Below are 27,673 nucleotides of genomic sequence, written 5' to 3'. Positions count from 1 at the left end.
GCAACCTCCGCCTCCTGGGTTCAAGCGATTCTCATGCCTCAACCTCCTGAGTCGCTAGGATTACAGGCATGTACCACCACGCTCAGCTAATTTTTTTGTATATTTAGTAGAGATGGGGTTTCACCATGTTGCCCAGGCTGGTCTTGAACTCCTGACCTCAGATGGTCTACCCGCTTCAGCCTCCAAAAGTGCTGGGATTACAGGTGTAAGCCACCGCGCCCGGCCTTGCCCATGAATTTCTAACATTTCCCACCTCCTCCTGTAAGAAGGACAAATGCAGACTTAAAGCACAAGTGAGTTTTATTTTATTTTTTATAAAAGATGTAAAACATGCATTTTCATTTTCTTTCATTTTTGAAGAGGCAAGAGTATTTCACAGCTCAGTGAGACAGGTGTTGCAAAAAGATGTCCGCAGTAAATTTTGATGGAGAGGCGTGACCCCGGACGAAGCTTCCAGCGGCTCCCAGGCACGAAAGCCGAGCAGGAGGAAGCAGGCTCCGCCAGAACCATAAAGTGCAGCAGGCCAACGGGAATTCAATGATGTGTTTTAAGAAGTGTCTTTATGGCACTTTGCAAGATGGTGTTCAGAGAGGTGAGGGCAGGCTGGGGCGCCAAGGCGGAGCTCCACTCAGAGAGAATGCCAGGTGGGCAGGGCTGATACCGGCTGGGTTCCCAGGACGCGGCGGCATTTAGACTCGGTGGCAGGGGCATTAATCACCTGTGCTCACCGGCCTGCAAGAACAGGGTCTTGTCAAAGCCCACAGCTCGAGCAAAGGGAGACAGAGCACGCGGCACCTTGGAACCTCTCTCCTCTCCCCTGCCCCCTTGTCTCCGCCCACACCAGGGCACTGGCAAGGCTGCGTCCCCAGGAGATAGGTGGGAGAAGTCCCCCGACTCCCAGGGGTACCTGGAAAATTTGCCAGTGCTGCATTCAAATCAGATAAGCCCTCCACTCTGGATGAAATCCCACGGGGGCTGAAATTAGCCCCGGTTCTGCACAGTGTGGTGTGAGGCTGGAGTGCAGCAGCCCTACCTTGAGTCACCAAGGAGAGGATGGCTTAGGCTGTGCAGGCTCAGGGCCCCAGCACATGAGACAAGCCTACAAGAGCCCGGTGTCACCATGGCCAGCACAGAGCAGAGACAGGTCTGACGGTCTAAGGGGTGACAAGGAAGGGGGGCCGCTGGGACCGATTCTGGGCCATGGTATATAAAATGGTTTATTTCCTTTTCTTTATTTTATTTTTAGGAGAGACAAGGTCTTGATATATTGCCCAGGCTGGTCTCAAACTCCTGGGCTCTAGGAATCCTCCCACTTTGGCCCCTAAAGTGCTGGGATTACAGGCATGAACCACCACGCCTGGCCCAAAGTGGTTTCTTTTTTTTTTTTTTTTTTTTTTGAGACAGAGTCTCGCTCTGTCGCCCAGGCTGGAGTGCTGTGGCCGGATCTCAGCTCACTGCAAGCTCCGCCTCCCGGGTTCCCGCCATTCTCCTGCCTCAGCCTCCCGAGTAGCTGGGACTACAGGCGCCCGCCACCTCGCCCGGCTAGTTTTTTGTATTTTTTAGTAGAGACGAGGTTTCACCGTGTTAGCCAGGATGGTCTCGATCTCCTGACCTCCTGATCCGCCCGTCTCGGCCTCCCAAAGTGCTGGGATTACAGGCTTGAGCCACCGTGCCCGGCCCAAAGTGGTTTCTAATGTGATCTCAGCACAACCTCCAAGCAGGTGCCACTGGTCCCATTTTATAGATGAGGAAACTGAGGCTTGGAGAGTGAGGAAGCAGCAGCACATCCCCAGGTCTGATGACAACAATGTCCCTGCTCTTTGTGGCTCACAGCTCTGCCTGCAAGGGTTGTTGGAACAAGGAGCCAAAGCCAGGCCCCTCCTGTGATGACACAGCACCAGATACCAACAAGGGCCTAACCTTAAGTCCCTCGTGCTCAACTGCCTTTACAGGGAGGGTGTTTCCACGATCTTCTGATGAAAAGGCACTCCCGGGGGGATAACGAAGTGCCTCAAAACTGAGGGTATCAAATTAGAGAAAGCAGGGCGGGTGCAGTGACTCACGCCTGTAATCCCAGCACTTTGGGAGGCTGAGGTGGGTGGATTGCTTGAGTTCATGAGTTCAAGACCAGCCTCGCCAACATGGCAAAACCCCGTCTCTACAAAAAATAGAAAAATTAGGCCGGCTGCAGTGGCTCATGCCTGTAATCCCAGCACTTTGGGAGGCTGAGGCAGGTGGATCAAGAGGTCAGGAGTTCGAGACCGGCCTGACCAACATGGTGAAACCCTTCTCTACTAAAAATACAAAAATTAGCCGGTGTGGTGGCACAGGCCTATAATCCCAGCTACTCAGAAGGCTGAGGCAGGAGAATCGCTTGAACACGGGAGGTGGAGGTTGCAGTGAGCCGAGATGGCACCACTGTACTCCAGCCTAGGTGACAGAGTGAGACTCCCGTCTCAGAAAAAAAAAATAATACAAGAATTAGCCGGGTGTGGTGGCACATACCTGTAATCCCAGCTACTTGGGAGGCTGAGGTGGGAGGATTGCTGGAGTCTGGGTGGCAGAGGCTGCAGTGAGCCAAGATACCATCACTGCACTCCAGCCTGGGCAACAAAGTGAGACCATCTCAAATAAATAAATAAACAGGCCAGGAATAGTGGCTCACTCCTGTAATCCCAGCACTTTGGGAGGCCGAGGCGGGCGAGGTTCACCTGAGATCAGGAGTTCAAGACCTACCTGACCAACATGGAGAAACCCCGTCTCTACCAAAAATACAAAATTAGCCAGGCATGGTGGCGCATGCCTGTAATCCCAGCTACTTGGGAGGCTGAGGCAAGAGAATCGCCTGAAGCTGGGAGGTGGAGGTTGCGGTAAGCTGAGATCGCGCCACTGTACTCCAGCCTGGGCAACAAGAGCGAAACTCGGTCTCAAAAAAAAAAATAAATATAAATATAAATAAATTAGAAAAAGTAACCCCTGGCTAGTAAAATCAGACACTGCTGAAGTCTCCCCAAAAGACTGAAAGTCTCCCAGCCAGGAAGATCCAGCCTGAAGGTATGTACATACCTGGAGGGAGAATGGGCCCATGGAAATAAGCATCAGCTTCGAGGTAAAGAAAAGGAGTGTCCAGGGGGAAGCTGAATTTGGTCATCAGCTTGGAGGACAAGCTGGGCCGTAGGTTGGGCATCCTTACATGGGTCCAGAGCAGGCACTCAGCACTGCATATAGATGGAAATACCGAGCAAACGCCCGGGAAAGGGGATCCTTGTGGGGGGACTGACCCTTCTCAAGCAGGGAAGCTTCCCTACCTTGCCCAGGGCAAGGCTTCCAAAATCACTCAACCAGCCCTGGATGAGAATGCATGCTCTGAGCAATCCTAAGATTACAATTTGGCTTCCATGAGGCTTTCCCATAGGGACAGGAGGTTCTGCCCAGGCACACCTGAGTTTTCAGACACACTGCCATTATATTTCCCCACCACGAACTGCACATTATGCCTTCTGACCTATACGTCAGTCTCTTGTGAGTTTGGTTACTGTGTGTCAGGCTTTGAGAGAGGATCCTCTCAGGCAGACAAGTATTTGGAGGCCTATCTAGCTACAGCCCTGAAATGAGAGCACATGTCCATCAAAGACATGGAGAGAATATTCAGGAAGCTAGGCACAGCGGCACACGTCTGTAATCTCAGCGCTTAGCACATTTACAGGCAGAGGTGGGAGGATCACTTGAGCCCAGGAGTTCAAGACCAGCCTGGGATAACAATGAGACCCTGTCTCTGCAAAACGTTTTTAAAAACATTAGCCAGGCGTGGTAGAACACGCCTATAGTCCCAGCTACTCAGGAGGCTGAGGTGGGAGGATGGTTTGAGCCCAGGAGTTGGAAGCTGCAGTGAGCTGTGATTGCACCACTGCACTTCAGCCTGGGCAACAGAATGAGATCTTGTCTCAAAAAAAAAAAAAGTATAGCGCAGCTTTATTCACAAGAAATCCAAATGTCTATCAACAAAAGAGTGGGGGGCGGGTATGGTGGCTCATGGTTGTAATCTCAGCACTTTGGGAGGCCGAGGCAGGTAGATCACCTGAGGTCAGGATTTTGAGACCAACCTGGGCAACATGGCAGAAGAATCGCTTGAATCCAGGAAGCGGAGAGGTTGCAGTGAGCTGGGATCACGCCACTACACTCCAGCCTGGGCGACAGAGCATGACTACATCTCAAAAAAACGAAACCAAACAAAACAACAAAACAGTGGGAAACAAGCTGTGGTACCTTCATATGCTGGAACACTATACAGCAATAAAAAAGAGCGAACCATTGCCACATCCAATAACATGGACGAACTAGCCAGATATTGAGTGAAAGGGGCCGGACTTCAAGAAGAGACAAAATGAACAGATATCACAAGAGTAATTAGCTCCAGACGGTACCAAGTGAAAAGAGGCGACTTCTGGGGTGATGGCAATGCTCTACCTTTTGACCCATGTAGTGGCTGCACAGTTGCATATGCTGTGCACTGAAGATCTCCACACTTGTGGCACTTGGCTGTCAAATGTAACTTGGCTGAAAGTGTGATTAGAATGTAACCATGAAAAGTGTAGGGGTCCTCAAGGGCCACGGCTCAGACCCTAATCAGAGGCAGAGTCCAGCTGAGGCAGCCCCCCAGATCTCCTATAATGTGATGGCTTAAAAAATACACTTGTCCAGGCACAGTGGCTCACACCTGTAATCCCAGCATTTTGGGAGGCTGAGGTGGGCGGATCACTTGAGGCCAGGAGTTCGAGACCAGCCTGGGCAACATGGTGAGACCCAGTCTCTACAATAAAGTTTTTAAAACATTAGCTGCCGGTGGCTCACACCTGTAATCTCAGCACTTTGGGAGTCTGAGGTGGGTAGACTGCTTGAGCTTAGGAGTTTGAGACCAGCCTGGGCAACATGTCAAAACTCTGTCTCTACAAAAAAATACAAAAAATTAGCCAGGCGTGGTGGCATATGCCTGTAGTTCCAGCTACTCGGGAGACTGAGGTGGGAGGATCGCTTGAGCCCAGGAGGTTGAGGATGCAGTGAGCTGAGATCTCACAACTGCACTCCAGCCTGGGCAACAGACCTTGTCTCAAAAGAAAAAAAAATTAGTTGCACATGGTGATGTGCGCCTATAGTTCCAACTACTCAGGTGGCTGAGGCAGGAGGATCACTGAGCCCAGGAGTTTAAGAGTGCAGTGAGCCATGATTACACCATTGCACTTCAGCCTGAGCAACAGAGTGAGACCCTGTCTCAAAAAAAAAATTAAATGAATTAAAAAAATTTTGGCCAGGCACGGTGGCTCACGCCTGTAATCCCAACACTTTGGGAGGCCGAGGCAGGCGGATGCCAAGGCAGGCGGATCACAGGGTCAGGAGATCGAGACCATCCTGGCTAACACGGTGAAACCCCATCTCTACTAAAAAATACAAAAAATTAGCTGGGTGTGGTGGTGGGCACCTGTAGTCCCAGCTACTCGGGAGGCTGAGGCAGGAGAACGGTGTGAACCCAGGAGGCGGAGCTTGCAGTGAGCCGAGATCGCACCATTGCACTCCAGCCTGGGCGACGGAGGGAGACTTCATCTCAAAAAAAAAATTTAAAAAGAAATTTAAGAAAATTGGCAGGTGCAATGGCTCACGCCTGTAACCCCAGCACTTTGAGAGGCGAGGCGAGCAGATCATGAGGTCCACAGATTGAGACCATCCTGGCTAACACAGTGAAATCCCATCTCTACTAAAAATACAAAAAAATTAGCCAGGCATGATGGCACACGCCTGTAATCCCAGCTACTGGGGAGGCTGAGGCAGCAGAATCGCTTGAACCCCGGAGGTGGAGGTTGCAGCGAGCTGAGATCACACCACTGCACTCCAACCTGGGCAACAGAACGAGTCTTCATTTCAAAACAAACAAACAAACAACAACAACAACAGAAATTAGCTAGGTATGCTGGCGGGTGCCTGTAATCCCAGCTACTCAGGAGGCTGAGGCAGGAGACTCACTTGAACCCCGGAGGTGGAGGTTGCAGTGACATCACACCACTGTACTCCAGCCTGGGCAAAAAGAGCGAAACTCTGTCTCAAAAAAAATTTTTTTTAAGAAAATAAAAACACACCTGCAAATTATTTAAGATTCTTTCTTTCAAGAGGTAGACCCTAATTCCCCTCTCCCAGAGTATGGCCAGACTCCCTGACTCGATTCGAACCCCTAGAATAAAGCGGGAGAGACTTTGAAGACGAGGTCACAAAGAAAGCACTGTGGCTCCATCAGGGTCTCCTCACGATCCCTCTCGTGGAGCACATGCTCTGGGGGAAAAGGCTTAGGACATCTATCCCGTAAGACACTCAAGCAGCCCCGTGGAGGGGCCCCAAAGTGAATCCTCCGACCCTAACCAAGTCCCACCCGGCTTCAGGGGAGGGAGACCCTGAGCTAGAACGACCCAGCTAAGCGTCTCTCCGTTTCCTGACCCTCAGAGACGGAGAGAATGCAGGTTTGCTGTTTTAAGCCACTAAGGTTCGGGTTATTTTGTTATACAGCAATAGATAACTATTGGGGGATCTCCACGTCTCACCCCCAAAAGCATCCCTCTAACTGTGGCTTCAGTAGCAGGCAGAGCCCCAGACCAGCCCCACTCCTTGGGCCTGGCCCACTGTCACTCAGTAACGGGTCTGGAATATCATTCCCCAGCTGGATGCCTCTTCTCAGGCCGCCACCCCTGAGATGCCTCCTCTCATCTCCCCAGCTCAGGCAGCCCCATCTGCTATGGTGTCTTCACAGCACTGAGGTTATCAGGCCTTGTCTCAGCTGCTAGAACACATTCTTTACAATAGATGCTTTGTAATCTTCACACCAGATTACAAGCTCCATGAGGGCAGGGCCCTTGCCTATCTGACACATGTCTGAGTCCCCAGCCTGGCCACCTAGAGGGCGTTCAATAAAAGTTTGGAACTTCATGATTGGAAATCCCAGCTCGAAGCAAAGAGGGAGACCCCAGCAACAGCACAGCAGCCCAGGAACCCCGGCCGGATTACGAGGTCTGGCTGCTTTCCTGGCACCAAGAGTAGGGTTGTGGGGGCTGGATCCTGGAAAGAGCGGCAGCCCTCAAACAGGTGCCTGGGCGCCTTGTCTCCCTAGCTCTTTGCCAACCTCCTGAGTTGTTCTTCTCTGAGAGAGTGCTCAGGGGAGCAGGGTCTCTGTGGGGACAGTGGCTCCCCCTCCAGGGGTCTCTGCCAGCCCCCAACTCCTCCTGCTGTTCTGGGGCAAGGGCCAAGTGCCTGACAAGTTCTCCATCGGCTCACAGACTAAAGTCGGTGCTTTCTGCCATCACTTTTAGATCCTGGCCCAGGCCACGCAATTCATGTCAGGAGTAAATCATTTTGATTTCCACTTCTGGTCCCGAGAAAGCCATCTTCTCTTCATTCCTAACACTGCAGGACTCTCCATCCTGCCCGCCCAGCCCAGAGGCCATACCTACTCCAGGATAGAGGCCCAGCCAATGAGCCACTTCCCTGCACTTTTGAAAGGGGATCCAGCTGGGAAGAATCACAGGATCCCAGGAGGCAGACCCTGAAAGGCAGGGACAGCTGGGTGCCCAGCAGAGCTATTTGGGGCTCAGTAGCAGCAGCTTGGGTTCTCTCCCTTCCCAGGCCCCCGGACTCATGCCCACTCCAGGAGCAAGTGGAAGTGTTGTGATTCTTGGGGGGGTGTCATCAGTTGTCACAAGCACAAGACCCCACCCCTGCCCTGACCTGCTCCTCTAACCTCTGTTCCTGGCATGAGCAAACTGCTAACAAGTGGCCAGAGGCCAGCGAGAAGGGGAAAAGGGCACCATACCACGTGCCCAGAAAGGCATCAGAGTGCGGGCTTGGGGTGGGGTGGAGGCAGGACAGGCCAGCCCAGGGAGGTCACTCTGTGGGGTTACATGCCCCACCAGGTGGGACGCCAGCCCCGGAGCTGTTCCCTCAGCTCATTCCCGAGCACTTGAGAACCACACTGTGCAAAGTTTGGAGAGTCCGGGATCATAACCTCCACTTTGCCACCAGCTCCCTGAGTGACCTTGGGGAAACCAGCTGCAGCACTCGGCCTCAGTTTTCCTCCTGCACAGGGGAGGAAGATGGTAGGTCCTGCACAATCCCTGGGGTGCCCTGTGACCCATTCCAGTGGGGTAAGGAAGGTCGCCTTCCTCACGCTGCCCCCTGCATGGACACTTGGACCTGGTCTGGAGTGAATTGTTCTGTGGGGCTGGGAACACACAGGGGGCGGGGGTGGCTGTGAATGGGGAGGAGGGGTCCGTTCCAGGGCAGATGAGGCCTCAACTTCCCCGGGTCTCTCGGGTGGAAGGGGCTGCTCGCTTGATGGGGGCTGCCCAGCCGGGAAGCCCCACGTGAGGCCGCCCTCTCCCTCGCGCCCCCTCGTGCTTACACTTACATTTCGCCTCCTTCCAGTCGGTGGAGGTGCTCAGGTCCACCTTCGCCGCCATGGCCAGGGGGGCCCAAGTGCGCACCCCGGCTGTCCGCCCCACCGCCGCCGCCCCCCACGCCCCAACTCCCGCCGAGGTCCGGGCGCTGCGGCCGAACACGCCCAGGAACGCTGGGGGACAGCACGTGCTGCTGCGGGTCCGCGTGGCACCCGCCAAGTGGCCGGGCCGGGGGCGCGGGGGGACCAGCAGCTGCCCCGCCGCGCGCAGCTGTACCAGGCGGCCGGACAGTCGGCTCTGAAGAGACATGAGCGGGCGGCGCGGGACGGCTCTCCGCCCACTTGGACTCTATTTACGGCGCTCGGGAGTGTCTCTCCCTTATTTACTCTGGGACCGGGTGGCGACTGCCAGCCAGCGGCGACCTGCTCGGAGGCAGCGGGCGGCGCAGCCAGAAAACCCGGGAGCGCCGCTGGGCACCCTGGAACTTGTAGTCCGGGCCGCCGGATGGGCCCACGCACCCGTATACACACGTGCGCGCCCGCCCGGGCTCCCAGTGTCGCGGGTGGAGCCACGCCGGAGCCCCTCCCACTTCTCCAGTGGCCTCCAGGTGCCTCCACTCCGCGTGGCCTCGGCCGCCTCTAGCTTTCTAGTTGGCTGCGCCTCGGCTTTCCCCGCACCGGCTGCCCGCACGGGCTGATGCCCTCGGACCTTCCACGCAGCCCCGGGCCCCTCTGCCGCTCTGCTCCGCAGGGAAGCAGGCGCTCCGGCCCCTGCGTACCGAGCTGGGAGAGCCTCGCGCGGCTTCCGCGGTGCCGAGCGTTTTGCAGCCTGGGCGACCCGGGCTTATCTCCCCAAGAGTCAGCAGGGCACCGCCTCCACACCCCAGCCCGCCCTCCTAGGGACAGTTGCGACGAACGGGTAAATCCGGTTTGGGGACTTCTCCCCAGAGGCTCTGCCTCCTAACAGCCCCGGGGCCAAGGCTCAGCTGGAGCAGAATCTAGGACAGCTGGGTGGAAATAGTGGAATTTGGAGGCAGGAAACTTGGGCTTCAAGTGGCGTTCAAGGGTGGAAGGATTGGGGTGATGTTTTCTTTTTACAAAAACCGGCTGGGCGCGGTGGCTTATGCCTGTAATCCCAGCACTTTGGGGAGGCTGAGGCGGGTGGATCACGAGGTCAGGAGTTCAAGGACAGCCTGGCCAACATGGCGAAACGCCATCTCTACTAAAAATACAAAAATTATCCAGGCGTGGTGGTGCATGCCTGTAATTCCAGCTACTCCGGAGGCTAAGGCAGGAGAATCACCTGAACTCGGAAGGTGGAGGTTGTGGTAAGCCAAGATGGCACCATTGCACTCCAGCCTGGGTGACAGAATGAGACTCTGTCTCAAAAAAAAAAACACGAGGATGGATTTTTAAGTACTTTTATATATTTTTATGTACTATTAATATTACTTTATGATAAATATAATGGATACAGCCTGGGCTATTATAATATAATGAATCTAATAATAATGAATAGGTGCCTCACACCTGTAATCCCAGCACTTTGGGAGGCTGAGGCAAGAGGATTATCAGAGGCCAGGAGTTCAAGACCAGCCTGGGCAATACGGTGAGACCCCCTCATCTCTACCCGCCCCCACACAAAAAAATTACCCTGGTATGGTTGTAGACACTCACCTCTAGTCCCAGCTACTCTGGAGGCTGTGGCAGCAAACACTTGAGCCCAAGGGTTCAAGGCTGCAGAGAGCTATGATGGCACCACTGCACTACAGCCTGGACAACACAGTGAGACCCTATCTCAAAAGTAATAATAATAATATATTTTAATACCAGGGAGGAACGAGCCAGGGTTTCGGAGAAGGTTCTAGTACTAGTGTTGCTACCCTGGGGTACCCTAGCCTCTTGAGACTCAAGCTTCTTGAGCTGTCAGCTAGGAATAAGAGAGTCTGGCTGGTTGCAAACCTGCTCCTGTGCTCCAGGCCTCTGGCTCTGAGTGTGGCAATAACCCTGGATGGCCGTAGGAGGATCCCTGACCTGCCATGGATGCAGATGGAACCACTGGGATGGTAACATGGGCTCAGCCTTGGACTTCAGACATTAAATCCGCCCAAGACAGGATCAGCATAGACTTGCCAGCACCTGGGTAGGCAGTCATCAGTCCTGGGAGTGAGGGCAAAGGGGAGGCCAGAGGGCAGGAAGGAAGAGCCCACGGCCCCCAGCATTCCAGGACCACCAGCAAGGCCTGCACCCTCTCCTGAAAACATTAGCAAGACATGGTTCAGGATGTGAAGGGGTGGCCTGCCCCTCCACACCTGTGGGTGTTTCTCGTTAGATGGAACGAGAGACTTGAGAAAAGAAATGAGACACAGAGACAAAGTATAGAGAAAGAAAAAGTGGGCCCAGGGGACCTGCGCTCAGCTTACAGAGGACCCACGCCGGCACCGGTCTCTGAGTTCCCTTAGTATTTATTGATAATTATCTTTACCATCTTAAAGATAAGGGAGTGGCAGGACAATAGGATCATTGTAGGGAGGAAATCGGCAGTAAGACATATGAACAGAAATCTCTGTGACATGAATAAGTTTAAAGGAAAATGCTGTGCCTTGAGATGCATATGCAAACATCTCCATAAACCTTTTAGCAGCATTGTTTCAGCCTATCACATGGGGAGAAACCTTGGACAATACCTAGCTTTCCTAGGCAGAGGTCCCTGCGACCTTTGGCCATGTACGTGTCCCTGGGTAGTTGAAATTAAGAGAATGGTGATGACTTTTAACCAGCAAGCTGCCTTCAGGCACTTGTTTAACAAAGACACATCCTGCACAGCCCAAAATCCATTAAACGTTGAGTCACCGCAGCACATGTCTCTTGCAAGGACAAGATTGGGGGTAGGGTCACAGATTAACAGCATCTCAAATACAGAACAATATGGAGTCTCTTATGTCTACTTCTTTCTATATAGACACAGTAACAGGCTGATCTGTCTTTCTTTTTACCACAAGGATATAGGAGTCAGGCTCCAGGTCACCTCACCAGTTGTGGCCCCTCCAGTAACTCAGAGTAAAAGAAGGACCTTGCTGACTGCAACCAGGACAGCCGATACCTACATGCACGAAGTCCCAGCTATACTGAGCTAAGCCCTCTATGTCCATTCCCACTACCTCCATTAGCCCATTATATCCTCAGCTCTCACCACCTCCAGGCAGAGAGATGACTGGCCCAAGGTCAGAACAGTCAGGATCCCAGCCCCGACTTGGGTCCAGGTCTGTTTGGTTCCCATCTGTGGTCTGGAAAGTGGTTATGCAGATGTCACTGATTGGTGAAATGTGGCGTGTGGGTGTTGCAGTATATTACTTCTCCATTGCTGCTGTACCATTACCGCAAATTCACTGGCTTCAACGACACACATGTAGTATCTTAAAGTTCTTCAGGACAGAAGTATGATGTGGGTATCACTGGGCTAAAATCAAGGGGAACATGGGGCCATGTTCCTTTCTGGAAGCCCTAGCAGAGAGCCTGTATCATTGCCTTTTCTGATTCCCAGAGACTACTCACATTCCTTGACTTGAGACCTCTTCCTCCATGTTCAAAGCCAGCGCGGTTGCATCTGAGCATTCTTCTGTAGTGGCATTTCCCTCTGATACTCTCCTTCTGCCTTTCTCTTCCATCTTCAGGGACCCTTGTGATTACATGGAGCCCACCTAGACAATCGGTGTCAATTTCTCTACTTAGCTGATTTGCAACCTTCATTCCCCTTTGCCATGAAATGTAACATATTTACAGGCTCTAGGATTTAGGATATGGAATCTTTAGAGAGCCATTATTCTGCCCTGTGCAACCTTCCTGGCAATGTCTAGAGAGGATGATGAGGTAGAGGCAGGGGCCCCAGTCATAAGAAAGTCTTGGTGCTCAGGCCGGGTGCAGTGGCTCACGCCTGTAATCCCAGCACTTTAGGAGGCTGAGGCGGGTAGAACAACTGAAGTCAGGAGTTCGAGACCAGCCTGGCCAACAAAGCCAAACCCTGTCTCTACTAAAAATACAAAACAAAACAAAAAAAAATTAGTTGGGCATGATGGCACGCATCTGTAGTCCCAGCTACTCAGGAGGCTGAGGCAGGAGAATTGCTTGAACCTGAGAGGCAGAGGTTGCAGTGAGCTGAGATTGTGCCACTGCACTCCAGCCTGGGTGACAGAGTGAGACTCCCTCTCAAAAAAAAAAAAATAAGGCAGGTGTAGTGGGTCACACCTGCAGTCCCAATTACTTGGGAAACTGAAACAAGAAGATCACTCGAGGCCAGGAGCTGGAGGTCAGCCTGGGCAACATAGTGAGACCTTGTCTCTAAATATAAATAAATAAATAACATGTACTTATTTATTTATTTATTTAGAGAGGGAGTCTGGCTCTGTCACCCAGGCTGGAGTGCAGTGGCATGATCTCGGCTCACTGCAACCTCTTTCCCCCAGGTTCAAGGAGCAGCCTCCCAAGTATCTGGGATTACAGGCATGTGCCACCATGCCCCGCTAATTTTTATATTTTTAGTAGAGAAGGTTTTACTGCCGGGCGCGGTGGCTCAAGCCTGTAATCCCAGCACTTTGGGAGGCCGAGACGGGTGGATCACAACGTCAGGAGATCGAGACCATCCTGCCTAACATGGTGAAACCCCGTCTCTACTAAAAAATACAAAAAACTAGCCGGGCGAGGTGGCGGGCGCCTGTAGTCCCAGCTACTCGGGAAGCTGAGGCAGGAGAATGGCTTGAACCCGGGAGGCAGAGCTTGCAGTGAGCTGAGATCCGGCCACTGCACTCCAGCCTGGGCGACAGAGCAAGACTCCGTCTCAAAAAAAAAAAAAAAAAAAAAAAAAAAAGAGAAGGTTTTACTATATTGGTCACACTGCTCTCGAGCTCCTGACCTCAGATGATTCACCCACCTCAGCCTCCCAAAGTGCTGGGATTACAGGCGTGAGCCACCGTGCCCAGCCAACAAACATGTATTTTAAAAAAACATTTATATCATGTTATTCACCTGCTCAGACATCTCCAAAACCCGTGTCCTATACTGCCAAGCTACTGAAGCACCCTGGACACCCACTGTGTACCAGTGCTACTGTTTCTTTTTCCTGAGATTCAGCTCTGTGATAGTGAAGGTCCCGGCTAACACCTCTCCGTGGTCTACTGGAGGCTTGGGTCACATGCACAAGTGGTCATGGGCAGGCAGCAGGATTCTGAACATTGGTGAGGGAGGATATCTTCATAGAATTTGAGCTGGATCTTTTGGAAAAAGTAAAGTTTTGCCAGGTATGGAAGGTGTGTATGTGTTGGGGGCGTTCCAGGCAGAGGGACCCATAGAAGCAGAGGTGTGGAAGTCTGTGGAATGCTGAATCTTCCACTGGGGCTGTGGCACAGGGCATTGTCAGTTGAGGATTTTTAATGTTGGAGAGGGGGTTTTGTGCAAAGAAAAGCTACCTACTGCTGCTTGTGTTTAAATTAATACTGTATTTATTAAACATATAAATTTTAAAAACTAGTTTTTCTTAAACATCCAAGAGCAATTCATAAATCTAGTTTTCTATGTATAAGCCTACTAATTATTTTTATAAAAGAACAATTATGTTCACTTTGATGAATATTTAATTAACTCATAAGTTCAACAGATTAAATTCTTCTAAAAATGAATGCCAATTACAAACTTAGGTAATTAAATCCTCTAATAGGTTTTAAACTATATTTTACAGAGTTAAAGTAGCTGATCCTCTCAAACACCTCAAATTCCCAACAGAAGAGACTTACAAGGTTGTTGTTGTTGTTTTTTTCTTCTCATTTAAGCACCTCTTTTTGTTTTTCCTTTTTTCAGGGACAGCGTCATAGGGTCTGGAGCAATCATGGCTCACCGCAGCTTTGACCTCCTGGGCTCAAGCGATCCTCCACCCTCAGCCTCCTGAGCAGCTAGGACTATAGGTGTGTGTCACCACACCCAGTTAATTCTTCTTTTTTTTTTTTTAGAGATGGGGTCTCACTGTGTTGCCCAGGCTGGTCTCAAACTCCTGGGCTCAAGCATTCTTCCTGCTTCAGCCTTCCAAGGTGTTAGGGTTACAGGTATGAGTCACTGTGCCCAGCCAAGCAACTCTTATATGCTAATAAACTTATAAATGTGGCAAATCAGTTATCTTAAATATTCAATACTATTTCTGAACTTAAATCCTCTTAGACTGTCACGGTTATCTACTGCTTTGTAATGAGTCACTGAAAATTTACTGGCTTAAAATAACAGCAGTTCTAAGTCAGCAGTTTGGGCTAAGCTGGCCGGTTCATCTGCTGGTGTCACTGGGTCACTCCTTTACCTGCAGCTGTAGTCATCTGACAACCCATCTGGGGTTGGGGGTCCAAGGTGGTCTCACTCACATAACTGATGGTTGGTGCTGGCTGTCAGCTGAGGCCCCTTGGCTCTGCTCCACATGGTCTCACCTTTCAAAGGTGGCAAAGCCATCCAGAGGAGCAGATACACTATCACAGCAGGGCTGACGTTGCAGTGACATGCAGGACCACAGTACAGTTAGGGTTTTCCTGCTACTGGTCTGAGATTTAAGACCAGAGCAGGACCCAGGAGAATTCTACCATATCTAAAGGGATCCCCAGTCCACTCCTCTCCTCTGGGACTTAATGATAAAGTCTGATGCATCACTGTTTCCTGAGAGTCTTTCAAGTGGCAGCTCTCCCCCATTTTTACCCTGCCATCTTCCTATTTTTTATTGCCTCATTTGGGTAGATAAGCGTCCATCCCTCCAGCTCTCAGGTCCTCCTGTCGTCTTCTCTGTCTGATGACAATTTTGCATTCCACCCTCATCCAGGTTGTACTACTCTCTTCATATTTCACTTTTTTTTTTTTTTTTTTTTTTTTTTGAGACGGAGTCTCGCTCTGTCACCCAGGCTGGAGTGCAGTGGCCGGATCTCAGCTCACTGCAAGCTCCGCCTCCCGGGTTCACGCCATTCTCCTGCCTCAGCCTCCCGAGTAGCTGGGACTACAGGCGCCCGCCACCTCGCCCGGCTAAGTTTTTGTATTTTTAGTAGAGACGGGGTTTCACTGTGTTAGCCAGGATGGTCTCGATCTCCTGACCTCGTGATCCGCCCATCTCGGCCTCCCAAAGTGCTGGGATTACAGGCTTGAGCCACCGCGCCCGGCCCCATATTTCACTTTATTACTTGCCTATGTTTCATTTTACTATCCATTTCATTGGCCATATTGTATAGTCATTATGTTGAGAGGTATATAAGGGAAGGATGGATTACAAGGTATTAAATGTCCAGAGCTTGTAGCTATAAACCAGGAGCCTGGAAAACAGAAGATGCCCGTCCACCTTTTTTTTTTTTTGAGATGGAGTCTCACTCTGTTGGCCAGGCTGGAGTGCAGTGGTGCGATCCTGGTCCACTGCAACCTCCACCTCCCACGTTCAAGCAATTCTCCTGCCTTAGCCTCCTGAGTAGCTGGGATTACAGGCGCCCACCACCACGCCTGGCTAACTTTTGTATTTTTGTAGAGATGAGGTTTCGCAACATTGGCCAGGCTGTTCTCAACTTCTGACCTCAGGTGATCCACCCACATCGCCCTCCCAAAGTGTTGGGATTACAAGGGAGAGCCACCATGCCCAGCCTCTACCTGATGTTTGGCAGAATGGTCTGAAGACCATGTCAGCTGTCTGGGAAAGGCCTCAGTGATCTCGAGAGGGCCAAACAGATAACTGAACTGAATGTTCTTATCCCACGCCACCCTCCCCAGGGGAACGGCCTTAGTGGGCCAGGGGGTTTCATCCTTGGAGCCGGCAGAGGGAGGGCTTCACTTGCCCCTACTCTGACTTCAGAGAAGGCCCAGCAAGGAGGTAGATGCTTTAGGGACATTTGTATTGAAGTGCACAAAATCCTTTAAAAGTAATGGTTATTGTAATAAATTTTAACAACATAGAAATAAAGTAAAAAGTAAAAGCCAGCAGGGTGCTGTGGCTGAGGCTTGGAATCACAGTACTTTGGGAGGCCAGGGCAGGAGGATTCATTAAGCCTGGAAGTTCGAGACCAGCCTAGAAAACATAGTAGGACCCTGACTCCACAAAAAATAAAAAAATTGGCCGGGCGCAGTGGCTCACGCCTGTAATCCCAGCACTTTGGGGAGCTGAGGCAAGCGGATCATCTGAGGTCGGGAGATCAAGACCAGCCTGACCAACATGGAGAAACCCCGTCTCTACTAAAAATACAAAATTAGCCGGGCGTGGTGGCGCATGCCTGTAATCCCAGCTACTTGGGAGGCTGAGGCAGGAGAATTGCTTGAACCCAGAAGGCAGAGGTTGTGGTGAGCTGAGATCAAGCACTCTAGCCTGGGCAAAAAGAGTTAAACTCTGTCTAAAAAAAATAAAAGTAAAAATATTAGCTGGGCGTGCTGGTGCACCTGTAGCCCCAGCTAATCTGGAGGCTGAGGCTGGAGAATCACTTGAACCCAGGAGTTCAAGACTAGCCTGGGCAAAATAGCGAGACCCCATTTCTACCAAAAGAAAAAAAGTGAAAGCCCTTGTTATGGGCTGAATGGTGTCTGCCTGAATTCTTATGTTGAAGCCCTAACCCCCAGTAGCTCAGAATGTGACTGTATTTGCATACAGGGCCTTTAAAGGGGGTAATTAAGGCTGGGTGTGGTGGCTCACACCTATAATCTCAGCACTTTGGGGGACCATGGCAGGTGTATCACCTGAGGTCAGGAGTTTGAGGCCAGCCTGACCAACATGAAGAAACCCCGTCTCTACTAAACAATATAAAAATTAGCTTGGCATGGTGGCATGCGCCTATAACCCAGCTACTTGGGAGGCTGAGGCTGGAGAATCACTTGAACCTGGGAGACAGAGGTTGCAGTGAGCTGAGATCGTGCCACTGCACTCAAGCCTGGGTGACAAAGCGAGACTCTGTCTCAAAAAAAAAAAAAAAAAAAAAAGGGCCGGGCGCGGTGGCTCAAGCCTGTAATCCCAGCACTTTGGGAGGCCGAGGCGGGTGGATCACGAGGTCAGGAGATCGAGACCATCCTGGCTAACATGGTGAAACCCCGTCTCTACTAAAAAAATACAAAAAACTAGCCGGGCGTGGTGGCGGGCGCCTGTAGTCCCAGCTACTCGGAGGCTGAGGCGGGAGAATGGCGAACCCGGGAGGTGGAGCTTGCAGTGAGCCGAGATCGGGCCACTGCACTCAAGCCTGGGTGACAAAGCGAGACTCTGTCTCAAAAAAAAAAAAAAGGGCCGGGCGCGGTGGCTCAAGCCTGTAATCCCAGCACTTTGGGAGGCCGAGGCGGGTGGATCACGAGGTCAGGAGATCGAGACCATCCTGGCTAACATGGTGAAACCCCGTCTCTACTAAAAAAATACAAAAAACTAGCCGGGCGTGGTGGCGGGCGCCTGTAGTCCCAGCTACTCGGAGGCTGAGGCGGGAGAATGGCGAACCCGGGAGGTGGAGCTTGCAGTGAGCCGAGATCGGGCCACTGCACTCTAGCCTGGGCCACACAGTGAGACTCCGTCTCAAAAAAAAAAAAAAAAAAAAAAAAAAAAAAAAAAGAGGTAATTAACTTAAAATCAGGCCATTAGGATGAGCCCTACTCCAGTCTGACTGGTGTCCTTTTTTTTTTTTTTTTTTTTTTTTGAGATAGAGTCTCGCTTTGTTGCCCAGACTGGAGTACAGTGGCATAATCTCAGCTCACTGCAACCTCCACCTCCCAGATTCAAGCAATTCTCCTGCCTCGGCCTCCCGAGTGACTGGGACTACAGGCACCTGCCACCATGCCCAGCTAATTTTTGTATTTTTAGTAGAGACTGGATTTCACCATGTTGGCCAGGCTGGTCTCAAACTCCTGACCTCAAGTGATCCACCCGCCTCAATCTCCCAAAGTGCTGGGATTACAGGTCTGAGCCACTGCGACTGGCCTGACTGATATCCTTTTTTTTTTTTTTTTTTTTTTTTTTTTGAGACGGAGTCTTGCTCTGTTACCCAGGCTGGAGTGCAGTGGCCGGATCTCAGCTCACTGCAAGCTCCGCCTCCCGGGTTCACACCGTTCTCCTGCCTCAGCCTCCCGAGTAGCTGGGACTACAGGCGCCCGCCACCACGCCCGGCTAATTTTTGTATTTTTAGTAGAGACGGGGTTTCACTGTGTTAGCCAGGATGGTCTGGATCTCCTGACCTTGTGATCCGCCCGCCTCGGCCTCCCAAAGTGCTAGCATTACAGGCGTGAGCCACCGCGCCCAGCCCTGATATCCTTTTAAGAGGAAAGTTGGGGGCTGGGCGCAGCGGCTCATGCCTGTAATCTCAGCACTTTGGGAGGCTGAAGCGGATGGACCACTTGAGGTCAGGAGTTCGAGACCAGCCTGGCCAATATGGTGAAACCCCATCTCTATTAAAAATACAAAAATTGCCGGGCGCGGTGGCTCAAGCCTGTAATCCCAGCACTTTGGGAGGCCGAGACGGGCGGATCACGAGGTCGGGAGATCGAGACCATCCTGTCTAACACGGTGAAACCCCGTCTCTACTAAAAATACAAAAAACTAGCCGGGCGTAGTGGCGGGCGCCTATAGTCCCAGCTACTCGGGAGGCTGAGGCAGGAGAATGGCGAGAACCCGGGAGGCAGAGCTTGCAGTGAGCCGAGATCGCGCCACCGCACTGCAGCCTGGGTGACTGAGCAAGACTCCGTCTCAAAAAAAAAAAAAAAAAAAAATACAAAAATTGGCGGGGCGCGGTGGCTCAAGCCTGTAATCTCAGCACTTTGGGAGGCTGAGACGGGCGGATCACGAGGTCAGGAGATCGAGACCATCCTGGCTAACCCGGTGAAACCCCGTCTCTACTAAAAAATACAAAAAACTAGCCGGGCGAGGTGGCGGGCGCCTGTAGTCCCAGCTACTCGGGAGGCTGAGGCAGGAGAATGGCGTAAACCCGGGAGGCGGAGCTTGCAGTGAGCTGAGATCAGGCCACTGCACTCCAGCCTGGGCGACAGAGCGAGACTCCATCTCAAAAAAAATAAAATAAAATAAAAATATAAAATAAAATAAAATAAAAATATAAAAATTAGCCAGGCATGGTGGCACACACCTATAATCCCAGCTACTTGGGAGGCTGAGGCAGGGGAATTGCTTGAATCCGGGAGGCGGAGGTTGCAGTGAGCTGAGATCACGCCACTGCACTCCAGTCTGAGCGGACTGGTTCAAAAAAAAAAAAAAAAAAGGGGCGGGGGGGGGAAGTTAGACAAACAAAGAGACACCAAGGATGCTGGAGTGCAGAGGAGGGACCACGTGAGGAGGCAGGAAGAAGGCGGCCATCTGCAAGCGATGGGAGAGGCCTCAGCGGAAACCACACCTGCTGATGCCTTGAACCTGGGCTTGCAGCCTCCAGAACTGTAAGAACATACATTTCTGTTGTTTAAGCCACCCCATCTGTGGCATTCTGTTATGACAGCCCCAGCAAACTATCACAGCACACCGCCTCCCTGTTCCCAGTCCACAGAGGTAATTCCTTTAGCCATTGGCTGCGTATCATAGATTTTTTCCATGCATGTATAATCATATGTAAAGAAACACACACATAATTTTATTTTTACAAAAATAGGATTCAGCCATACACACTGTTCCACAACTACTATGCTTTTTTTTTTTTTTTACTCACAACACTTTTGACACCAAATGTGTGGGTTTTTTTTTTCCACATCGACCAACTCTCCAACACCATCTGGGTATCCTACAATTGAATCCATTCTGATACTATCAACCTGGAGTTGGCATCAGCTCCCACATGTTAAGGGCCCAGTCCCACAAGACTGCCCCCACTTCAAACTCCAAGAGCAAGTCCTGGGCCCCCCATACTTCTGACATATGAATTGGGGTTTCCACGACCCCCTCATCAGGTTCAATAATTTGCCAGAAACAGCTCACAGGACTCAGGAAAACAGTTTACTTACTTTTTTTTTTTTTTTGAGACAGTGTGTCTCTGTCTGGAGTGCAATGGTGCTCGCTGTAGCCTCGAACTCCTGGGCTCAAGCGATCCTCCAGCCTCAGTCTCCTGAGTAGCTGGGACTACAGGCATGTGCCACTGCACCCAGCCTTACTTACTATTTCCGGTTTATCATAAAGGATACAAGTTCAGGAACAGCCAGATAGAAGAGATGCATAGGGCAAGGTGTGGAGGGCAGGATGTGGAGTCTCCAAGTCCTCTCTGATCACGCCACCCTCCCAGCATCTCCGTGTGTTCTTCTCTGAACCCTGTAATTTAGGTTTTTGTTTGTTTTTGTTTTGAGATGGAATTTTGCTCTGTCACCCAGGCTGGAGTGCTGTGGTGCAATCTTGGCTCACTGCAACCTCTGCCTCCCACCCAGGTCAAGTGATTCTCCTGTCTCAGCCTCCTGAGCAGCTGGGGCTACAGGCGTGCACCACCACACCTGGCTCATTTTTGTCTTTTTAGTAGAGACGGGGTTTCACCGTGTTGGCCAGGCTGGTCTTGAACTCCTAACCTCAGGTGATCCACCCACCTCAGCCTCCTAAAGTGCTGGGATTACAGGCATGAGCCACTATACCCGGCTTCCTTTAGGAGTGTTATGGCGGCTTCATTATACAGGTATAATTGTTTAATTCTTGACCACTGGTGATTAACTCAATGTCCGCCCCATCTCCCCTCCCCAGGGTTTGAACCCTCTAATCACTTGCTGGGTTCCCCTTCCCCTGGCTACACCCTCGTGCACCAAGAGTCACCTCATTAGCATAAATTTATGGTTGAAAGGGGCTCATTATGAGTAACAAAAGATGCTCCTCTCCCACCATCACTCAGGAAATTACAAGTGTTTCAGGAGCTCTGTGCCAGGAACTGGAAGTGAAACCCAAATATGCATACTTATTATATTCACAATATCACAACCGCTAACTTTTTTCATTCTACCATATGTCACTGCCATGTCAATATCTACCCAAATGTTGTTTCTTCACACTTGCCAATATCTCATCCTATGGAGGCAGCATCATGTTTTCCAGTGTCCTCCATGGTTGGACTCAGGTGGTTTCCAGTCCTTTTGCTGTCCCCCACGGTGCTGCGTGAGACATCCTGTGCCACCAGGGTGGGGTCACCTGCGGGAGACATTCCTAAGAGCGGAATCACTTTTGTGTTTTCAATAGCTATTGCTAAGCGTACCTTCCTATAGGCGGTGTAGAAGAGGCACGCATCCCACCCACAACCACACAGGCACACTCTCTGCAACTTGGTATTTCTCAACAGAGGTACTGGAAAGGAGACAGTGGGGTTGGGCCATTTGTATCTGAGGGGCTACAACAATTTGGCTCAGAAAAGAATAAGCAGAATAGGGAGTGAGGAAGCCCAGAGGGAAGGTCCAAGGGACCTTTTGGGAGAGGCTGAGGGACCCCCAGGGCAGCAGAGGGTGACCAGTTCCATTGGCTCATTTGACAAACACTAAGCACTGACAATGCCCCAGGTTCTGTGCTGGGATCCAGCACATAGTAGTGAAGGAAACTTCTTCCTCATGGGAAGAAGTCAACATACAGGAGTCATCTCAGAGAGTGCTTGGATCAGCGGGCTGGGGTGGCTGGGGAGGAGCAGATGGAACAAGCACTAGCATGACACTGGCTCATGAGAATTCCCGAGAATTTCTGCCATACGTGGTGAGGGGGAAAGTGCAGGAAAAAACCCTTGGGTGTGACTGTTCTAGTTATCTACTGCTGTAGAACAAACTACCTTAAGCTACCTTGCTTTTCTGGCTGGGAACAACAGCCATTTAATTCCATCTCAAGATTTTGTGGGTCAGGGCTCAGCTAGGTGATTCTTCTGCTCCATGTGGCCTCGACTAGGGTCACTCAGTGGGATTCACTGGAGACTGGGCTCGGCTAGAGGGCCCAAGACAGCTTCCTTCATGTTACCTGGAGCCCATGCTGTGCTGCAGAACAGTTGGCTTGCCACAAGGCTAGCGTAGGCTTCCCCATACCATGGTGGCCTCAGGGCACTCAGACTTCTTCAGTGGCAGCACAGGCTCCAAGACAGTGTGTCCCAAGAAACAGGAAGTGGAAGCTGCCAGTTTTACAAGGCTTGGAAACTGCAAGATGTTATTTCTATTGTATTCTACTAGTCAGCGTAGTCCCAACTCCATGGAATTCAAGGGGAGGGGACACAGACCTCCCACTTTGCAATGAGAGGGGTGTCAACGAATATATAGCGTCTTTCGTCTCCCTCAGTGACCCCTGACATCCTTCTCTTGCCATTGGGTGTCATATTATGTGCTGTGGTCAATTGCAATCTGCCTGCCACATTAGCAGGCAGGTTTCACCCTCAAACCTCAACCTCAGGTGTGCAAGAACTGCTGTGTTTATATTAATATTTCTCTTCCTCAGCTCTATTGACATTTGGAACCAAATAATTGTGATAGCTATTCTATGCCTTGTAGGGTATTTAGCAGCATCCCTGGCCACTACAGCATGTGCACACATACACACACACACACACACACACACACTCAGTTATGACAACCCAAAATGTCTCCAGACATTGCTGAATGACAGCTGGGGACACCCTGGCTGAAAACCATTGCCTCGGCCAGGCGCTGGTGGCTCATGCCTGTAATCTCAGCACTTTGGGAGGCCGAGGCGAGTGGATCACCTGAGGTCAGGAGTTCGAGACCAGCCTGACCAACATGACAATAACCCATCTCTACTAAAAATGCAAAAATTAGCCAGGTGTGGTGGCACACACCTGTAATCCCAGCTACTTGGGAGACTGAGGCAGAAAAATTACTTGAACCTGGGAGGCAGAGGTTGCAGAGAGCTGAGATCACGCCACTTCACTCCAGCCTGGGTGACAGAACGACACTCTGTCTCAAAAAAAAAGAAAAGAAAAAAAAGAAAACCATTCCCTTGGGATCACCTTGTTCTGACTCTAAGCCTCCATCCTACTCAGCTGTGAGGAACTCATCCCCTTCCCAGTTCACATGGTCCTTAACCCTTGGGAAGGGCTCTGGTCAACCGTGTGCCGTGGCTGCCGTTGAGTTGGCCTCACCTCAGCAGTCTCCCTGAAATACGGAGTCTCTCCTCCTGTCCCCCAACCCAACCCCACATCTTGCAGAGGCTATATATGGCCTGGGTGCCCAGGCTGGGGGGGCCCCTTGCAGGGTATCTTAGCACACTGTCACCTCTGACTCTGGCCATCTACCAGTACAAGGAGCAACAGTCCTTCCCCCAACACCCTGAGGGGGTCCCGGGAGTCTGCATCCAACTGATGGAATTAGCTGATGGACTGGATGTGGGCTGTGAAAGAGACGAGTCAAGAATGCTTCCTCAGTATTCAGCCTGAGCCACTGGAAGAATAATGATGCCACTGGCAAGAGGAAGTCAAGGGCAGGCGGGGTTGAGAGGGATATTGGGAGTTATGATTTGAGCACCCGGGGAAGTCTGTCAGCCATCCAGACGAAGATGTCAAGATGGCAGCTGGATAGATAAGTCTGGGACTGGGGGGTGAGATCTGTGCTGAGGACAGAATTATGGGAGTCATCTGAGATGGCATTTATAGCCACAAGACTGGCTGGATCTCCCAGGGGAGCGGGGTGTGGATAGCAAGGCCCAGGACTCGGCTCCAGGGTTCTCTGATTAATAATTATTAGATAATAATTATCATTTTATTCCTTGAAGCATCTGGCACAGTGCCTGGCTCTATACAAGTCCTCGGAATTGGACAGAACTCTACAGTACTTTATTTTCCCCACTAATGAGGATGCCAATTCTATCTTAGCAGAAGAGCTGTAAGTTAGGATCACTCAGTTAAGTAGGAAATTAAGAGAGTTCTTAGGAGTTTCAAACAAAAATTCCAGGTCTACAAAGCCCAAATTCTGAGCTGCAGCCCTTCCCTAATCCCTACTCCCCACCTATGCTGAGGTCCAGCTCTCCTAGTTTTTCTGATATTGAGAAAACTTTAAAGTTGGGAATTTGCTCTGCTGAGACTCAGTCACCCTCACTTTACCTTCAGTGCCATTGCTGCAGGAACTACGGCCTTCAGGTTGACTCCAGATACAGCCTCGCCATGCCTCTCCCTACCCTTGACTGCAGCAGCACTGAAATAGCAGCATGAATCACTCTGGGACGTCACGTGATGCACAGGCCAGACGCGGCTGTGGTTGGTCTTCCTGTGTTCCAGGGACCTGGGAGGAGGGCCCTGGCCAGCCAGAGTGGCTGCCTCCCTGTCCTCCTCTGAGTCTACCAAGAGGCTTGGAGAAAACTGAGTTGGTGGAAGTTATAAGAGCTAACACTTCTGGGTATTCAGAGGTGGCTTTACTGTAACACTAAAGCAGCTTAAACATCGGGGACCCCATTCGTGCTCCTTCTAAAGCCACACACTTCATTTTTTGTGTGTTTCTTCTCTCAAAGCGAGCTCTCAAATTGTCATAAGCTTCAGGTCTGACAAGACTCAAGTCCAACCCGGGAGGATTATATTGTTCACTCTGCATAGTAACCTTGGGAAGTCAAGGGCACTTCATCCTCCCCACCTTACAGTCAAGGACACTTAGAGCACAAAAAAGACTTCCTTAGATTTCTTGAAAATTCTGGGCCAGGGCCAGGCGTGGTGGCTCACACCTGTGTAATCCCAGCACTTTGGGAGGCTGAGGCACGTGGATAATGAGGCCAGCAGTTCAAGACCAGCCTGGCCAAGATGGTGAAACCATCTCTACTAAAAACACAAAAATTAGCCGGGCATGGTGGTGAGTGCCTGCAATCCCAGCTACTCTGGAGGCTGAGGCAGAGAATTGCTTGGACCCAGGAGGCAGAGCTTGCAGTGAGCCGAGATCGCGCCGCTGCACTCCAGCCTGAGTGACAGAGCGAGATTCCCTCTCAAAAAAAAAAAAAAAAAGGCCGGGCGCGGTGGCTCAAGCCTGTAATCCCAGCACTTTGGGAGGCCGAGACGGGCGGATCACGAGGTCAGGAGATCGAGACCATCCTGGCTAACACGGTGAAACCCCGTCTCTACTAAAAAATACAAAAAACTAGCCGGGCGCGGTGGCGGGCGCCTGTACTCCCAACTACTCGGGAGGCTGAGGCAGGAGAATGGCGTGAACCCGGGAGGCGGAGCTTGCAGTGAGCTGAGATCCGGCCACTGCACTCCAGCCTGGGCGGCAGAGCGAGACTCCGTCTCAAAAAAAAAAAAAAAAAAAAAAAAAAAAATTCTGAATTTGCCCTGGCCTCAGGACCTTTGCATCCTCTGTTGCCTGTGTGGTCCCCTGTGCCCCCTAAGCTTCTCCTCGATCCATCTCTGACAGGCCTTCACTAACCACTCACCTCTGGGAGTGCTTTCCTTCCCTGCCACCCAGGTCATCTCTCTGTGCCTTGACTTTTGTGTTCTCTGTAGCACTCACTCTTGAGAATTATCATTTGTGCACTGATTTTGATTTAATAAATCCATGTAGTTCTTATTCCGTAGCCAGGCACTGTTTTTTTTTCTTTGGAGACAGAGTCTTGCTCTGTTGCCCAGACTGGAGTGCAGTGGCATAATCTTGGCTCACAGCAACCTCCGCTTCCCGGGTTGAAGTGGTTCTCCTGCCTCAGCCCGCCGAGTAGCTGGGACTACAGGAGTGCACCACCACACCTGGTTAGTTTTTGTATTTTTAGCAGAGATGAGGTTTCTCCATGTTGGCCAGGGTGGTCTCGAACTCCTGACCTCAGGCGATCCCCAGGCCCTCTTCTTGACAAGTTCTAAGTGCTTTATGAATATCAAATCATGTAATCCTCACAACCACTATAATGTCAACACTTTTTAATCCCCATTTGAAGATGGAGGCAACTGAAGTACAGACAGGTTGTGCAAATTGCTTAACATCACACAGCTGAGAGTTTAGGTATCATCTTTCAGTAGAAAAGGTCCCTGTGAGCAGAAGCTTCATCTGGGGCTGCCCTGGTCACTGCTACAGCCCTGCACCCAGAGCAGTGCAACACACTCTAAAAAAAGGTGTGTGGGAAATGGGACCTGGCCATTCGGAGAGAAGCTGCTGGGGAGAAGATGGAAGGCTTGGAAAGGCCACTGCTGGTCAGGTGGGCACGTGTGGTGGCCTGGAGACAGTGCCAAGAAGAAATGAAAGGTGTCCTTGACAGATTGGATGTAGATGAATAAGAGAGGAGGCCAAGGCCTCAGAGGAACCCTTGACCCCGCTTTCCTTCATGCTCCCTCCAAAATGCATCCAGAATCCTATTCCTGTCCCCTCCTCTGCTCTCATCCTGGCTCCCTGGGATTACTGCCACAGCCTCCTAAGAGGTAACCCTGCTCTCACTCTCCCCTCTTCCTCCACACAGCAGCCAGAGGGATCCTGAGAAAACTTAAGATCATGACACTCCTCTGCTCAAAACCTGCCAATGTGTTCGGGAGTGGCAATGGCCTCTAACCCTACAGGACCTGGCCCCTACTTCCTCTCGGCAGCTGTGCCTCCTGCCATCCTGGCTACCCCGAGGCAGCTCCCATCCCAGGGCCTTTGCACTGGCTGTTCCATGGGCCTGCAAAGTTCTCCCCCACATTTCCAAGGATCTCACTCCCTTGCTTTCTTTAAGTCTTTTCTCACCATGCCTCACTATTGAAAATGCAAAACCGCAGGGCGAAGTGCTGGGTCTGTAAACCCAGCACTTTGGGAGGCCGAGGCGGGAGGATCACTTGAGGTCAGGAGTCTGAGACCAGCCTGGTCAACATGGGGAAACCCCGTCTCTACTAAAAATTAAAAAATTAGCCGGGCGTGGTAGCGCACACATGTAATCCTAGCTACTTGGGAGACTGAGGCAGGATAATTGCTTGAACCGGGGAGGCAGAGGTTGCAGGGAGCCGAGATCGCCCCACTGCACTCTAGCCTGAGAGACAGAGCAGGAGTTTAAGACTAGCCTGGACAACACGAAGAAATCCGTCTATACAAAAAAATAGAAAAATTAGCTAGGCGTAGTGGTGCCTGCCTGTAACCCCAGGTACTTGAGAGGCTGAGGTGGGAGGATGGCTTGAGCTCAGGAGGTCCAGGCTGCAGGGAGCTGTGATGGCGCCACTGCACTTCAGCCTGGAGACAGTGAGGCTCAACTCTGTCTCAAAAAAAAAAAAAAAAAAAAAAAAAAAAAAAAAAAGCAGGCGGTTGGATTACACAGGCCCTGAACCCCACCCTAAAGCCTTCAGCACTTTCAAGTGAGGGATTACCAGGTTTGCAGGTCTGCAGCAACTTGGCTGCAGTGTCCAAAATGGGTGG

The 27,673-nt window shown here is 51.2% G+C and overlaps 1 protein-coding gene and 1 long non-coding RNA gene across 32 annotated transcripts in view; both read right to left on the bottom strand.

Moving 5' to 3' along the window:
• Positions 1-8,879, bottom strand: part of MACROD1 (mono-ADP ribosylhydrolase 1) — a 171,676-nt gene extending 162,797 nt beyond the window's left edge. For 29 of the 30 annotated variants that reach the window (XR_013403292.1, XR_013403293.1, XR_013403294.1 and 26 more), the window contains exon 1: positions 8,441-8,857. Coding sequence is in view for 16 of the 30 variants with exons in the window: in XM_077961159.1 (XP_077817285.1) it covers positions 8,441-8,738 (298 nt within the window). In the remaining 14 variants the exon portion in view is untranslated. 30 annotated transcript variants of the gene reach the window in all.
• A 1,928-nt stretch (positions 8,880-10,807) lies between these two features.
• LOC144334155 (uncharacterized) lies at positions 10,808-24,530 on the bottom strand. 2 transcript variants are annotated; one of them, XR_013403654.1, is made up of 3 exons: positions 24,433-24,530; positions 21,114-21,542; positions 10,808-12,362 (listed from the first exon to the last, which is right to left on the bottom strand). It is a non-coding gene; the product is annotated as an uncharacterized LOC144334155 (long non-coding RNA). The 2 variants fall into 2 exon arrangements; XR_013403655.1 differs by lacking the exon at positions 10,808-12,362 and adding an exon at positions 20,373-20,687 and having other exon boundaries at positions 21,411-21,542.
• Between the last annotated feature and the right edge of the window lie 3,143 nt (positions 24,531-27,673).

Source organism: Macaca mulatta, chromosome 14 (assembly GCF_049350105.2).
Source record: "Macaca mulatta isolate MMU2019108-1 chromosome 14, T2T-MMU8v2.0, whole genome shotgun sequence".
Taxonomy (NCBI): Eukaryota; Metazoa; Chordata; class Mammalia; order Primates; family Cercopithecidae; genus Macaca; species Macaca mulatta.
This window is presented reverse-complemented; position numbering and strand designations above follow the sequence as displayed.